The 16,667-nt window shown below is 36.7% G+C and overlaps 2 protein-coding genes across 11 annotated transcripts in view; both read left to right on the forward strand.

Annotated features, from left to right (window-relative positions):
* The window catches only part of vimar (visceral mesodermal armadillo-repeats), a 76,308-nt gene extending 64,503 nt beyond the window's left edge, over positions 1 to 11,805 (forward strand). For all 10 annotated transcript variants that reach the window (XM_073956847.1, XM_073956842.1, XM_073956837.1 and 7 more), the window contains exons 3-5: positions 1,736 to 2,653; positions 2,730 to 3,116; positions 3,181 to 11,805. In XM_073956847.1, coding sequence (XP_073812948.1) covers positions 1,736 to 2,653; positions 2,730 to 3,116; positions 3,181 to 3,788 — 1,913 coding nt within the window. In that variant the 3' untranslated portion in view covers positions 3,789 to 11,805. The remainder of the gene's footprint in view (positions 1 to 1,735; positions 2,654 to 2,729; positions 3,117 to 3,180) is intronic.
* A 1,059-nt stretch (positions 11,806 to 12,864) lies between these two features.
* Positions 12,865 to 14,525, forward strand: LOC141387027 (uncharacterized). Its single transcript, XM_073956111.1, has one exon. The coding sequence runs from the start codon at positions 13,643 to 13,645 to the stop codon at positions 14,381 to 14,383; it is 741 nt and encodes a 246-aa protein (XP_073812212.1). The 5' UTR covers positions 12,865 to 13,642; the 3' UTR covers positions 14,384 to 14,525.
* Positions 14,526 to 16,667: the final 2,142 nt, after the last annotated feature.

A 16,667-nucleotide genomic window follows, 5' to 3' on the forward strand; every position in this document is an offset into this window, starting at 1 on the left:
CAAAAAACTTATATTCGAAAAAATTATGAACATAGGTCCATGTTTTGGTATAGCTCCATATAACGGTACCTTCCCGATTTTCGGTATTTTGAGAATTTTACATACATGTTTTAACCGAATTAGCTGTAATTTGAAGATTTGACATTTGAAGTTCTTAGTGGTCACCACACCTCTCCACCAAAAATTGTCAAGAAAGTTCCATGTATGGATAAAGAGCCCCCATATAACGGTACCTCCCTATTTTCAGTAATTTGATTATTTTAGCTACAATATTAAACCGAACTAGCAGTATTTTGACGTTTGAAGTTCTTAGTGGTCACAACACCTCTCCATCAAAAATTGTCAACATAGGTCCATGTTTGGATATAGCTCCCATATAACGGTACCTCCCGATTTTCAGTAATTTGGCAATTTTAGCTACAAGTTTTAACTGAACTAACTGTAATTTGACATTTGAGGGTTGTAGTGGTCACCACACATCTGCATCAACAATTTTCAACATAGCCCCAATATAACGATACCTCCCGATATTCGGTACTTTGAGAATTTTACTTAAAATGTTTAACCGAACGTAGGTCCAAGTTTTGGTGTAGCCACAAAACAAACCTCCCGATTTTCCGTACCTTAGCTTTATTTTTTGGACGAACTTTCTGTAATTTGAAATTTAAGAGCCAACAAAAATTGTTCTTTTACGTTCATATTTTCGTATAGCCCACATATAGGGGTACCTCCGAACTAGCTTTTAATGACATTTGGAGTTCCCACGTTATGTACCGATTTTAGGTATTTTGAGGATTTTAGCTACAATTTTTAACCGAATTAGGAGTTATTTGACATTAAAGACTCCCATCAAAAACTGTCAACATAGGTCCATGTTTTATTATAACCCCTATATAACGGTACCTCCCAATTTCTAGCCCACCAAAAATTGTCAACATACATAGTTAGATATAGGCACCATAAAAAAGGGCCTCCCGAATGAAGCATTTTATGTACATTATCTGACATTTTAACGTACCCACGTAAAGTTGGGGACAGGAATGAAAACTAATTATTCCATTTTAGTTCAGAATATTTTATGGTGGAGGGTATGAAAAGTTCGGCCCGGCCGAACTTACCGCTTTTTTACTTGTTCTATTTTGAAAAAATACCTACATCTGGACAAAAATTTTAAACATTTCAGAGAATTTAACAAAACCTAATTTTTCCAGTTGGGTTTATAACTCTGAGGACTTCATATTTTGTAAAGTTGAGCGAACATCAATTTTTAAAGTTCTACACAACTTGATGAATAAGCCAGACGAAGAGTGACTTGGATAAATAATCTTAGTTTAACAAAGTAGCTAAACGTCAAAAGCCAGGATCCCAGGTTCCAGTTGCAACCCCGAACATCTGTGTCCAAGGCACGTAATCTAACCATTCTATCATAGTGTCAATGATTTTTTATAATTTACACACTGAAAATCGGATGTAAGTTTCGTTACAAAAATATATATTATTTGCTGGTTTCTATAATGGCTTCTTGTTTGGAAAAAGAAATCACCTTTTGTGACAAAAGTTTTGTCATCATAAATCATAGATATACATTTTGGGTGCCCTCTTTCTGTATTTAAAAAAAGAAACCACAAAGCAGATAAACTTTAGTAGATATTACAAAAAAGTGAATACCACAGATATTTTTGCACCAATACATCAAAGGTAGTAATACATTTCCATTCCTTTTTCCCCCATACAGGTGAAATTGATGATCTTATTGAAAAACTTAAAGCAACCACCGTTAATCCCACCAAAATCCCAGACAATGCTACCACCGTTTTGAGTGAAATAGCTGCTGCTAAGGACCCAAAACTTTTCGATAAATACGAACTGTCCGATGAACTTCTAACACTGATTCAATGTGATAACGTTACGGTTTGCAAGGAAGCATGTAAATGCATAGCAGAACTGACCAAATCAGAAGAACAACGTAAAAAATTCACCAAGCCCGAAGTGATAAAAGCATTCATCGACTATCTCCGAAATATTAACAACGATTCCGACAATATGGAGTTGACTATTCAGAATTGCAGAGCCTTAGGAAATATTCTATATTTGAACGATGACGCTAGAGAAATCATATTGGATCTTAAGGGAGATATGGTACTAATCAAACTGCTCGATATTACAAATTTAAATGACAAAGCGAATGCTTTGCAATTTATAAAAGTACGAGGAGGCCTATTATCGAATTACTTGTTGGGTGGCGAGACATTGGCAAAGCGGGCAATGGATTTGGATATCATGACAAAAATCTCAAAAATAATAACCATCGGTGTGGAGAATGTTGAGGAAAATGAAGACCTGCTTTTGAATACTCTACCAATCATGAGTATATTGACTGAGAATGTGGCCGATTTGAACTTCGAGGCAAATGTAAACTTACAACTGGCTCGTGTTTTGGCTGCCTCTACAAATCCTGATTTAGCAGAAATGTGCCTTGAACTTTTGCATTATCAGGCCGAGAATGATGACGTTAAAGTTTTGCTAGCAAAGGATGGCCTCTGTGAAACCATTTATCAGCTTTTAGAGAAGTATAAAACACTGGCTCGTACAAGCGAAGCTCGAGCCCTGATGAAGTTGGCATGTGAATTAATAGTTCTTGTTTTGACGGGAGGTAAGTTTTGAAGAAATTTGGATATGTTAATAAGTATTAACTCGCAGTATCAAATTGTGCAATTAATTTCTTCCAGATGAATCAATGAATTATTTATATACCACGTCGTTACTAAAAAATATGGAAGATTGGTTAGATTCGGATGATGTGGACCTTTTAACCACCGGCGTGCTTGCATTGGGAAACTTTGCCCGTACCGATAGCCATTGCATTCACATGGTTGAGAATAAAACTATGAATAAACTATTAAAAGTGCTGGCGAAAAATAATGGTGTTCGGGATGATGTGCGACTGCAACATGCTTTATTGAGTACTCTACGAAATCTGGTCATTCCAAAGGCGAATAAAAGTGCTGTCATACAAGCTGGTCTTGTAGAGACTATATTGCCAATGCTGGAAATACATCAACCTCCAGTAGTTTTTAAACTCCTTGGTACATTACGAATGACAGTCGATGGTCAAGGTTAGCATTACAGGGAAATGAAATGTCACTTTTCATTATAAAAAAGTTTTTTTTTGTTCCACAGAGAAATTAGCTTTGGAGCTTTTAAAAAATTCTACACTAATCGATCAATTGGTACATTGGAGTAAAAGTTCAGATTATGCCGGCGTTACAGGTGAATCATATCGCCTTATGGCTTGGCTCATAAAACATGGTTACCTTAGTAAAATTGCCTATGCCCTGCCACGCAAAGGTGATGCACCAGCTGAACAATTGGCCGATAAAATACCAAGCATGGATTACGATCGCAGTAGTTTAGACAAATTCATAAGCCATGAAGGATCGGTTGAAGCTATGATTAATATGTTAACGTCGCAACATTTGGTTATGCAGAATGAAGCTCTAATTGCTTTATGTATTCTTTGTGTGGTGTATTTAAGTTCATCATCGTCGGCGACGGAAGTGTCTGCAACTCAATTGCAGGATGCCTTTATAAAATATGACGTTGGTAAAAAACTCGCCGAACTCATCAACAAGTCCTCCGATACAATGACAAAAGAAATTGTCGAAAATTTACAAAACTTTATAAACCTCTTACGTACCTCCGAAAAGTTAGTGAGTCATTTAGAAGCGCACAATATAAATGAATTATTGAAAACAATTCCGATTTTAACGGAATATTGCACAATATAATCTGGTTGAAAGACGAGTGAGATAATTATGTATATGACTGTCTACAAATTACAGATACGATGTGTGAATGATTGCAAAATTAGGGAATGTTTTGGTTGGTATAAAAAATTAGTATGTATATTGAATTTGATAATGGTAATGTGTTGCACAATGAAACAAAGGATAGATCCGAAAGAAATTATTCATCTAAAGCATTCATACGATTATTTAATAGCAGGCCTTACCAATAGATTTAAATGAAAATGCTTTTATATTATTTGAATGCGACCAATGAAAGTATGGAGCCATTTAAAATGTAGCAGTTATTGAACTGTATTGATTTATTTAGTTGAGAAACATAAAATAAAAATATTTTTTCAGAAAGTTCAACATAAGACCAAAATGTATAATATTCAGGACAGCTAATGTAATCATTTCTGGTAATTACACTGTGCAACATTTCCAAGGTAATTTTGTGCAAACAACTTCTAATGCGGTTTTTATGAATGTACAGAAATAAAATAACAAAAAACCTCATTTGGTTTTGTTAGATCGGGTTCGGATTTTATGGCCCCATCTAAACATGGTTAAATATTGACTTTTTAAGCAAATCGGGGATATATCTTTAAAACCAATACGAATCTTTCCATGACATCCGCAGCAAACTTATATTATAACAAAAATGGAAAAAAAATGAACAGGAATAACCACATATATTTCCTCAAATTTTATAATATATCTAAAAATTCCGTAATTTGTACATATTTCGCAGCGTATTTCCAAAACGGTTAAATTTTTCTTAATATTATATTTGGGAATATTCGTTGAAATGTAAGATTCTAGCATATTTTTCAACGACAGTTTGAAAAAATATATCAACAATATATTGAAATTTCAAATATGAGAATAAACAGCCTGTGTGAATGGTTTTGAAATATTTTTTTGCAGAAAGTATGATATGAAATACCGCCTAAACAACATGAAATAAGTGTTTTACAGTTTCAGAATGTTCTGAAGAATTGCTGAGCACTTTATTTGGAAAGTTTTTGCGAAAGGTTACTTGGTTCAACTCTCAAAAGTTCGGATGTAACTGACCTTAATTCCAGAAATTATGTAAACTTTTATATATTTTATCAATTTTGATGCGCTAGTTGCAGTTTAGCCCGGTAGATAAGGCCATAAAATATGAACCCGATCTAAAAACACGAAACCCAACTGGGGGTTTTGTAGTCTCAATGTGTACTTTCAGAAAATGCACACTAGAAGTTGTTTGCATTTTCAGTGTTGCACAGTGTTATCAACACTTTTTTTTTTTTTTAATTTGATCGACTTTCTGTTTTATTGATAAGCTTTTATACACATTTTACATAAAATTATACTTTTTATAGACTCTTATGGCTAACCCAAATTTTTGAGTTCTTCAAAACAAAAACAAAATACATTTATTTATTTTTTTTTTTCAACATATTTTACAAATTAATTTGTAAAATATACAATTTAAGGCGCCGGGTTACTAAGACCATATGCGCAAAAAAATAATTAGGTTGAGATCAATGTATAATAACAACGTTAATAAAATTAAATTTTAATACATATATTTAATATATAATTTTTTAAGAACAATAAAGCATATAGGTTCAGATTTAAACATCACGAATATTGTGAACAATAAGCGCTGATCGAATAAAATGTAAATGTTTGTTTGTGGAACAGTCAAGAATTTGCTCAATGTTTAGCACAGATGCGGACATTCCACTAAAATATGTGACACAAAACAAAATGCATGTATTTTAAATTCGAAATACAGTCGGACCTCGATTAACCGTGATGGTCGGGACCGGAGGCATTACGGATAATCGATTTTCCCGGATAATGGAGGCAATGTTTTTATGCAGTTTTTAACATATTTTTGAGTAAAAATGGCATAGTATAAGGTAATAATAATAAACTATGCATATTTACCCAATAATCCACCAAATTTTAGAAGGATACATCATAATCATTATCAGATTCATCTGAATTGACTTTGCCCCATGGTTTTAGTGACACCAAAAATACAAAGCTTGTGTAATATGGAAGAATTTCCACTTTTCTTTCGTTCACCTTTTGTTTGCTTAATCAAATTAAGTGGAAAGTGTGCTTTTACTCCCTGATAATGAAGTTTTTTATAATAAAAAATAGAGGAAATGGAAAAAATACCAACATTCTTTTCTATCCCGGATAATGGAGGTTCCCGGATAATCGAGGTTCAACTGTACATGTATTTTGTTGTTGTTTTGAAGAACGCAAACGCAACACGCACGAATTTAGGTTTTGCCTTTAATCACAATTAAAAGCATATATTTTTGTGATAAAAGTAAGCAGTTTTTTCTAAATCCGGCAACAAATCGGAAAACACCTGATAACATTTCATACATATGTTATACGAGTATACATGTTCAATAATTTCCAAATCTGTTGCAATGCTAATTATGCTGGCATAAATGGTTTACAAAAAATAATGTTAGGCACAAATATGATATTAGTTTCTTTATGAAAACCATGTTTGCAAAGATATATGCTTTACTTTGATTAAATCGCAAATTTACTCCTTCTACTGTTATAAGTACGTAAAGTGAGTCGAAGATAATTAGGTTTTCTACGAAAAAGGAATATTACCATCGTCATAATATTATATTATTATCTTGTCTTATTATTTAGCCGGGAAGTAGGAAAAGAGAAGCAAGATTTATATGTGTTAATTTAATTTGTATTGATTGGTTATGTAAGATATTTGTTGTCTCAAGTGTATACTTAAGTATTTTCATTTTATTTCATTTTTTTAATATAAGTGAGGCATTTGAAATCGTTTAAATGTTTATTTATTTCTTTTTTAATTTTTATATATAATCAATTTTCTGAATGCGCTTTTTAATCGCGGCCTTCCAAAATTCCCAATTTTAGTTGAAGTTAAAAAAGTTAATGCGTTCCCAGCATTGTCCCAAACTGCGACTTTTTACTTTAAATTATACAAAAATAATTATAAAAGTATACAAATTTGGAACAATAATAATACGGAATATCCAGGTGCAGAACTATTCGTTACATCTTTGCTAAATTCTTGTTTTTTTATAGCAAGTCTTTTCGACCAATTCGTTAAAATAGTCAAAACTTTGATTTTTTTGTTTTGCGAACTCCAGGGACGTCATTACGATGAAAGTCTTTGAATCTTTAAATTTTTTTTTTTTGTGTAAGAGAAGTCTTCCCTATCCGCGATTGGTATTGTAAGATATTTGTTGTCTCAAGTGTATAATTAAGTATTTTCATATTATTTCATTTTTTTAATATAATTGAGGCATTTGAAATCGTTTAAATGTTTATTTATTTCTTATCTTTTTAATTTTTATATATAAATTTTCTGAATGCGCTTTTTAATCACGATCTTCCAAAATTCTCAATTTTAGTTGAAGTTAAAAAAGTGAATGCGTTCCCAGCTGCGACTTTTTACTTTGAATTATACAAACATAAATATTAGGGTGGGGCGATTTGTGTGGAAGGAAAAAAAACCTTAATGAGCCCTTCGCGTTTCTGATTCCTGGGATTGAACTGAGCAAAAAAGTCCACTGGATCATATCTACCGCGAAAATCGAGCCTCCCGATTTTGACTTTAAGTTTTTTATTGACGTTTTTCGGATATTTTGGCATATAACAGCTTAACCATTGAGATTTTCGATCCAACACAAAGACAAAAATTGTAGCCAAGACAGTAATTGAATACTCTCTAATACATCGCAAAAGCATTGGAACGCTCCTTCAGGCAGTTTTGGTCTTAAGAATGTGCAAACTTTTCGGAAAATGTCGATAAATGACATTGTGCTACAAAATTTGACCAGAAAATTATTCTAGCGTTCTGATGCAAAATCTATCGTGTTGGGATCCATGGACAACGAAAATGCCTTTATTTCGATTGGGTAACTCCGTTTTATATTTTTATAACACTAAAAGTAGTGAAAATCTGGGTTTCTTACATTTTCAAATTTAAACGGACATATCTTTTTTTTTCACAACAGATTTCTAATGATCCTTCTTCCTTTTAAAGGGGTGAATAATATCTTTAGAACAAGTTATTATTATTATTAAAAAAACTATAACTGAATTTCTCATAATTTTGAAAATAATTATTGAACAAAACAAAAAACATTATATTTTTGAAAATTATGAGAAATTCAGTTAAGTTTTTTTGAGGGTGTTTTCAGACTTAAACCACTATAACTTAGCCGTTTGTTAACCGATTTAAACATGTAATAACTTGTTCTAAAAATATTATTCACCCCTTTAAAAGGAAGAAGGATCACTAGAAATCCGTTGTGAAAAAAAGAAGATATGTCCGCTTAAATTCGAAAATGTAAGAAACCCAGATTTGCACTACTTTTACTAAAGGCATTGTCGTTGTCCATGGATCCCAACACGATATAATTTTGCATCAGAACACTTGAATATTTTTCTGGTCAACTTTTGTAGCACAGCGTCATTTATCGACATTTTTCGAAAAGTTTGCACATTCTCAAGGCCAAAACTGCCTGAAGGAGCTTTCCAATGCTTTCGCGATGTATTAGAGAGTTCTTAATTACTATCTTGGCTACAATTTTTGTATTTATGTTGGATCGAAAATCTCAATGGTTTGGCTGTTATATGCCAAAATATCCAAAAAAACGTCAATAAAAAAACTTAAAGTCAAAATCGGGAGGCTCGATTTTCACGGTAGATATATGGTCCAGTGGACTTTTTTGCTCAGTTCAATCCCAGGAATCAGAAACGCGAAGGGCTCATTAAGGTTTTCAAATCGCCCGGCCAAATAAATAATTATAAAAGTATAAAAATTTGGAACAATAGTAATACGGAATATCCAGGTGCAGAACTATTCGTTAGATCTTTGCTAAATTCTTGTTTTTATAGCAAGTATTTTCGACCAATTCGTTAAAATAGTCATAACTTTGATTTGTTTGTTTTGCCAACTCCAGGGACGTCATTACGATAAAAGCCTTTGAATCTTTAAAAAATTATGTTTCGTGTCCTGTGTGTAGTCAAAATCTATCAAAATGATCTATGCATGGGTGCAAGTGATTTTGCGTATCGTCTTTTTGGCATCTTCAAAAATTCTTTTACAAGACGTGACCCCCAAAATATGCAAATAATTTTCAAATCCTAAGCATTAAATCTTCACTAAGCACGTTCATGGCATCTAACTAATGAAATTGAGGTATATTCATTGATATAAGATAAGTCTTCCCTATCCGCGAAGGAACGAACGTTCGTGAAAATTAGAACGTAATCAGTCAAAATAGGAAAGAAGGATTTATCTTTTTAAAGCAAAATATGGAATAACAATTCGATATATCAAATACTATGCTAAATAAAAATATAACAAATATGAGCAACAATGTATTCTTATTGAAATTGTATTCAGCATTCATGGAATTGTTTCAAACGTTGAAGAAATGATCCGATGTTTCACGAATTGGCGCCAGTCATGGAATTTGCTATAAAAGAAAAGATCGGATATTTCACGCCTTCATTTCCACAAATGCAAAGGATACAGTGAAATCATGGCATTGCATGGGAAAACTAATTAACAAATATTTTTATTTACCATTTCAAAACGTTATTCCTGTCCCAACATGCAGTGTGACCAAAAATGTTTGCAAGACAGTGCCATTTTTCTTGCACCAGTACCAGTGTGATTATTAGAAAACGAACGATATATGCATTTACATGGGAATGTTTTGAAGAGTTCAGTAGACTCTTTCAAAAGCGATATACAGAGGACAATAAAAGTCGCCTCCATAAGAAGGTAACCCCATAATAGTCATCTCCCCAATTGAGATTTTGGAAACAACCTGTTTACGTTCAATTATTTGTGAAAACATTTTCTCATTTACAACATTTCGGATAAATGGATCAGATGGATTTATTATTATTACTTTTTTAATTTTACACATTTTGGGATTCGCCAATTTGGTTGCTATCAAATAATATTTTTTGACCTTGTCCATAAAGGCAATTATTTTTTGAAAGTAATATAGTGCCGTTATTATCAAGGATACTTTAGAGAAACTCAATCAAGGATACTTTAGAGAAACCAAGGCCTTAAAATTGTTTTGTTGCTCTTTCTTATAGAGAGGCTTCGGAGTAACAGTCTTCAATCAATTTTTTTAAACCATATTTTTATCACCAACTTTTGATTGAATTTGAATCTGAACATGAATTTGAATAAAACTTTCAAATAACGCATCATATTCTATTTATAATAATAATAATAATTGTTCCACAAACATCCCATACGGGACAAGGGAGACTTCTCCCATATCAATGAGTCCACCCCGATTCATATTAGCTCAATGATATGGGACCTACTGTTTATCGCCGAGTCCGGACGGCGTGTCTTAAGACACCACTTTGTAGAGAAGTTTTACATGGCTGAAATACTCAGGAAATGTCGCCAATAGTACTGAGGGGTATTTTGCCACGGTTTAAAAATTTTTTGATGTTGACTGTCCCCGGCCAGTCAACATCAAAAAATCGAACCCACGACCTTCAGCGTGCAAGGCGGGTGTGCATACCATTGCACCACGGTGGTACCCATATTGTATTTACACAACAAAAACTTGTAAAACCATATTGTTTCTATATGTTATGTTTTTTCTGATTTAAGATTTAAGACAACAATTTGCTATGATTATTGTGAGCATTAAAATTATCTTACAAATCTGGTGAAATTCGATTGCTAAAAAGTTTTTTTATTTAATAATGCAAAATTTTAACTTTATCAAAGACAAGACATTTACTTTAGGTAAATAAACGAATGCATTTATAAGTATGTTAAAAGAATTAAGACTTATTTTTTTATTTCCTGTTTTAATTTAAGTTAATCTTATTTTGCAACAATTACTTAATAAGGCAAACACAGTCAGTGGTAGTTACAATCTTAGGACAACGATTCAAATATTATATTAATAATATTGTAGTTTTAATGCATTGAAATCTGTAGATTTATATAAAAATACAATGGTTAAAAATAAAAATATATATACAACTTATCACATAAAACCGTAACAATCACGATAAACATACATATGTATAACAGAAAGCTTTTCCAATCGAGAAAATATAGAAGGGAGAGAGTAATAAATTTAACAACAACAATACGAAAACTCGTAAAAAATAATGGTTGAAAAAATGGCACTGTTATATTGGAAAAACAAAATCTCTGCGTTACTTTGGCAAGCTTTCAAAGGGGTTTTTTAAATCAATTTTTTTTGAACCTTTGTCAGTATTTTTAAATAAAAGAAATAAAGTATTTACATAACCATATTGTTTAAAAATTAATGCCTTTTTAAAGAGAAAAATAATAACCTATAGAGAAATCGAATAAAATAAACTAAATGCTGAGATTCTGATGATTGTGAACAATTTTTTTGTCTATTTGAAGAAATATATTATTGCAACAAAATGTAATATTATTTTTTACCTAATTTTGAATATAACAAATTTTAATTTAGACCGTATAAATATATTTTGTATTAAAAAAAAAACAATAAGCACCAATTTCAGCACAATATTCCCCATTCGTTCTAGCAAATATAAATGCAAAAACAATCAATAACCAAAACAAAAATTTAATTACAAATTGTGCATTTTTTTATTATTATAGTATTACTTATATATTTGCATTTATACAAAAAGTATAATTAATATATTATTAACAAGTAAAGAAAACAGAAAATATATACACCAATTTAGTTTAAGAATTCAAATAAAATTTGAAATTTTATTCACGACACATGCAACACTGTATTTAGTACATTATTTTATAAGATGTTTACAGCGCCTTCTTCCATCCACAATTTAAAATGGTTCTATCGACCACTCCCGTAACAATAGTAGTCTTAAAGTTTTACCTACCTGGGCAATGTAAACGTCTCAATAAAAATTACTTTACAATTTATTAAGAAACAATAGTTAAGAGGCACAAATAAAAAGCTATTTATTAATTTATAAACGGTGTTTAAATTTATCTTGGAAATTGGATAGACATGTGTATAAGAGACGGTTTGTCAAAGACATAAAATTGTAAAGATTGGACAAAATGTAATTGCAGTTTAAATTAACTATTAAGCCATATGCTCTTTTCAAGCCTTCTATGGTTTATTAGACAAAACTCTTAAAACGACATACCAGTTGTCACGACGTAATCCAAATGCCCTGAGTTTCTGTCTTTTATACATCAAACACACGAACTTCGCTTGTAACGCCATCGCCTTATACCGATAACCGAAATATATCGGTCGTCATTTTTTTTTTTTTTTTTTTTTGATACTATCGGTATCCCCGCCGGGATAACAATCTTGGCGCGATGCGGGGGCTTGACGCCACAATCTGCTCATTCAATTTCTTTGAGTGTTGAACTGGGGGTTGTGACTGACCAAAGGTTATCCACTCCTTGTCGAAGACCTACACAATACACTGAAATCCTACTGTGTATTTTGGGGTGAGTGACATATATTTGGTTGCTGATCTCCTACCAAAATAATTCGAGATCCCCTAACACGACCACGTGCCTATCGGTGTTTAAGGTTTGCAGTCAGGGTACCGACTGTATTATAACGGAGCCTCGTTGATACCTGGGCACCTCAACGAGTAGCAGGCTTAGTTGTCAAGTCCAATCATGGTAGTGGAGGGCTATGCCGTGGTTGTACTCAGTTCCCCCATCTAAAAATCTATCTATGGATGACAATATTACAAACAAAAAAACAACAAAAACCCAAACCCCTTTGATAACGACCCCTGCTATGACTATGGACACTGCTGCACCTAGTGCAATTAACTTAAATTTGGGCGGGGACGACTTTCCACACCGACCCTGGACAGAGTTAGCGACTCAATAAACTCGCAGAGCAGGGAATTGCTCAATCTCCTGAGGGAAAGTGCGTCCCTTCACCTGAGTCGGGAAAGTTCTCCCATAAGCAACTGGGAGGACATCCCCCTGTCTGATGATGAGATGGATACTACGGTCATCCCATCTCAGAAGGACAAGGAGGTGTCCCCCTCAGCTGACCCGCTCTTCCCAGGCAGGACGCCTTGGTGGATGAGGCTATGGATGAGGAGAATGGAAATTCTCTCACCTCCCCATCCATCAAGAGTAGTAAGGCCCGGGAAAGAAAAGATAAGCATGGCTACAAAAGAGCAGTTAACTACTGCTCTAGATTTGTAGACAAGTCTCCAGGTGAGGTCTCCACGGCGGAATTCCGGGAGATTAGGTTGAAGCTTCGCTTCTTGAGGCGTATTGAGAGGAAGTACCCTCATTTTGAGAAGCTTCCACTTCCAATCGACCGGATTCCGAGGCCGGATCCGGAGGTAGGCGCCAGCCCAACGACTGGTTTGACTTCCCCGGAACCAGCCACAGTACAAAAACCAGTAGTGCCGGCCTGTTCGGACCCTTTGCGGACCCCTAATGTGTCTGCGGTAGGGGAAGACACCCGGACCACACTGGCCCCACCGACACGGTCCTCGAAGTCGGAGAAGCGAATTGGGAATTCACGGGAGGAGTTGCCACATCAGCCCCCAGCTACTGTGACAACCCCGCCGGTGAATGCTGCAAAAGCCGCTGGGGAAAACATAGGCGGGAAAGGTTCCAAGGCCGCTGATTTGCGGAAGCCTGTTAAACAGGCATCTGCGGTATCAGTGACGAGGAACAAATCCAGCCTCCGGGGAACAACAAAACTGGCCCGAAAGGGAATATCGGCTCTGCTGGAGGTCGGGTGATTGATGGGACTGACGGCCCTTCAACCTCAAAGCTGCCTAGCGGTCAGAAGACTACTTCTTCACTACAACCAGGTATGAAGAGAGTGAGGTCTTCTGAGGATCCGCATCCAGATGCTAAGAGGCTGGGTGGTCGCCAGTCCGACAATCGACCGGCATCTTATGCTAAAATGGCCGCCCGACAGACGGTTAAGGGAGCTCAACCAGGCAGCCCGGGCCAAAAACTTCCTAAACCTGCTGGAGAGAAGCCATATGAGCCACACAGGCCTGCAAGAATGACGGCCCCAGATGACCTTCTGGTGGCAATCATTGATAGAACTGACCCTGAAGGTAGGATCGATGACGATCACTGGTTGCTGGTAGAAGGTCTTCTGAGGAATGTCATTACTACCGATGATGTGGATGAGAGGAAGACCGGTTTTGGCAGGGCATCCGTATACAAGGGTGTCAAAGTTATCAACTGCAAGGATGAGGAATCGCGTGATTTCCTCACCCAAACAGTAAACAGCTCTGGCGCTCTGTGGGACGGCTGCAGGCTGGCTGCGATTCCCATCGCCGAGATCCCATCAAGAGTAGCGGCTACAACATGGGTGCCACCTCCTGCTTCGGATGTGGAACAGGTGTTGAAGCTGATCAGGAAGCAAAACTGGCCCATCCAGACTGACAGCTGGAAATTGGTGAGATCCTATCCAGAAGGCGAAGGCACGGTGATGAAGTTCACCATGGACAGTGCAAGCGCAGAGTTCATCAAGAATTGTAAGGGAGAGCTGGACTTCGGGTTGGGTTGGCTTCGGTTCCGCTTCTCGCAGCCTCAGTAAGGAGTTCGGGCAGCAGGGCCTTCGCGTGGTGCAGATCAATCTGCATCACTGCAAGGCGGCGGCTGCAGAACTCCTTCTCTCCCTTACAAATTCGGTAATTGACATAGCTTTGGTCCAGGAACCCTATCTCTACAAAAATAGGGTTTCTGGACTAAACGATGGGCGGTACTCCCTGTTCTACTCGTCGAATGGGGAGAAGGTAAGATCTTGTATTATAATGAAGAAAAGTTTAAACCCTATTCATCTCTATAATTACAGTGATGGCGACACGGCGGTAGTGAGGCTGGAAGTAGGCTCCGGAAGGGCCTTGGTGCTAGCCTCGGTCTACATGCCGTACGAGGTACCTGACCCACCTAGTCGAATGGTGCGCGTGGAGTGGAGGAGAGCTCGGGCAGTTGTAATCTCATAATGGGCTGTGATGCAAATGCCCATCACTTCCACAGCAGTGACACTAATACGAGAGGTGAGTCCATATTCCATTTTATTTTAATTAATAATCTACGAGTGTGTAATAGGGGAAATACGGCCACCTTCCAGAATAGGGTAAGGGAGGAGGTAATAGACCTCACCCTTACAAATATGGAGGATGCTTCCATAACGGACTGGAGAGTATCGGAGGAATGTTCCTTTTCGGACCATAAGACGATACACTTTCGAGTCCCGAGTAGAAGTAAACGGCAACAACCTCATAGGAATCCCAGGAGAACTAATTGGGAGAAATTCAACTCCATGGCCTCTTCAAGACTGTGTGAAATATCTGAACCTCACACAGAGAGGGAAGTGGACAGACGGGTTGAGGATCTCACAAATGTCCTCAGGGATTGCTATGACAAGACATGCCCATTGACTTATCCAGGTAGGAGAACACAGCCCGCTTGGTGGAACAAAGATCTAGCTAACCTCAGGAAGGTTAGCAGGAGAGCATACAACAAAGCGAACAGGACCAAACTTAGTACGGATTGGGATCTGTATAAGAACAGTTTCAATAAGTACAAAAGTGAGGTCAGGAAGCTAAGAGAAACTCCTGGATTAACTTTAGTGAGTCGATAGAGGGAGTAAACGAGGCGGCAAGATTTCGTAAGGTAATCTCAAAGGACCCCAAACCTATTGGGAGCATCAAACGATATGATGGCACGTGGACGAACTCTGCTCTGGAGACTCTTGACCTATTGGCAGAGACTCATTTCCCGGGATGCAAGGACGCTGTTTCGTATCCGAGCTCGGAAGCGAACAGAACCTATACACCCGATGAGAGGTTCTTCGTCGATAGGTTGATAAGTGACTCAAGGATCTCTTGGGCGATCAGCACTTTTCAACCCTACAAGTCGCCTGGCCCAGATGACGTCATTCCGGCGATGCTTCAAAACGCACCGCCGATTTTGATCACTATACTGAAGGTTATTTTTAGGGCTTGTCTATTGCTGTCGCACTTGCCGGCACTGTGGAAAGAGGTAACAGTGACTTATATTCTCAAGCCAAGCCACGCGTTGCCGAAGGACTACAGACCGATAAGTCTTTCCTCCTTTCTATTACCACAATGGTCTTGTGGTGAACCCTGCGAAGACTGAGCTGGTACTATTCACCAGAAAAAGAAATATTGCCGAATTTGTGCCGCCAACGCTGGATGGAGTGCGGTTGGATCTCTCTACGGAGGCGAAATACTGGGTGTGATCCTGGACCATCGGCTAAGATGGAATAGGAACACGGAGGAGCGCACCAAGAGGGTTTTAATCGCGCTTTATTCCTGCAAGAACTCCATAGGCAAGAGCTGGGGCCTTAGACCACATGTAATACATTGGCTGTATAGGACAGTGGTCAGTCCCATTCTGACCTATGGTTGTCTCGTTTGGTGGCATGCCCTAGGCAATAATTCCAATCTTCCAAATTAGCTACTGTGCAAAGAGCTGCGTCAGTACTCGTTACTGGAGCAGCAAGAAGCACCCCTCAGGCCGCATTGAATCCCATACTGAACATCCAACGTAAGGACATACTTGTACAGTATCGAGCTTCACGATCTGCCTTGAGGCTTAAAGAGCTAAATCTGTGGCGTGGTTCACATCTTGGACATGCTAGTGTTCTACAGCGCATATGTAGCCAGATTGGACTAAGAGCCAGGGGAGATGAGACTGACTACATCTCAGCCTTGGAATTAATAGTGGGAATGACGAACCTTATAGATAAGGCAGTCGCTGTTTATGTGGACAGTCAGGCTGCCCTAAAAGCGTTAGGGTCATACAGTACTAAATCCAGGATTGTTCAAAGATGCAGGTCTCTCTTAAAAACA

The sequence above is a fragment of the Musca autumnalis genome, unplaced genomic scaffold (genome assembly GCF_047663935.1).
Source record: "Musca autumnalis isolate F117 unplaced genomic scaffold, ASM4766393v1 scaffold_5, whole genome shotgun sequence".
NCBI lineage: Eukaryota > Metazoa > Arthropoda > Insecta > Diptera > Muscidae > Musca > Musca autumnalis.

What these genes read in the sequence shown, in the direction of transcription:
- LOC141387027 (XM_073956111.1), top strand. Translation starts at nt 13,643, where the DNA reads ATGAAGAGAGTGAGGTCTTCTGAGGATCCGCATCCAGATGCTAAGAGG.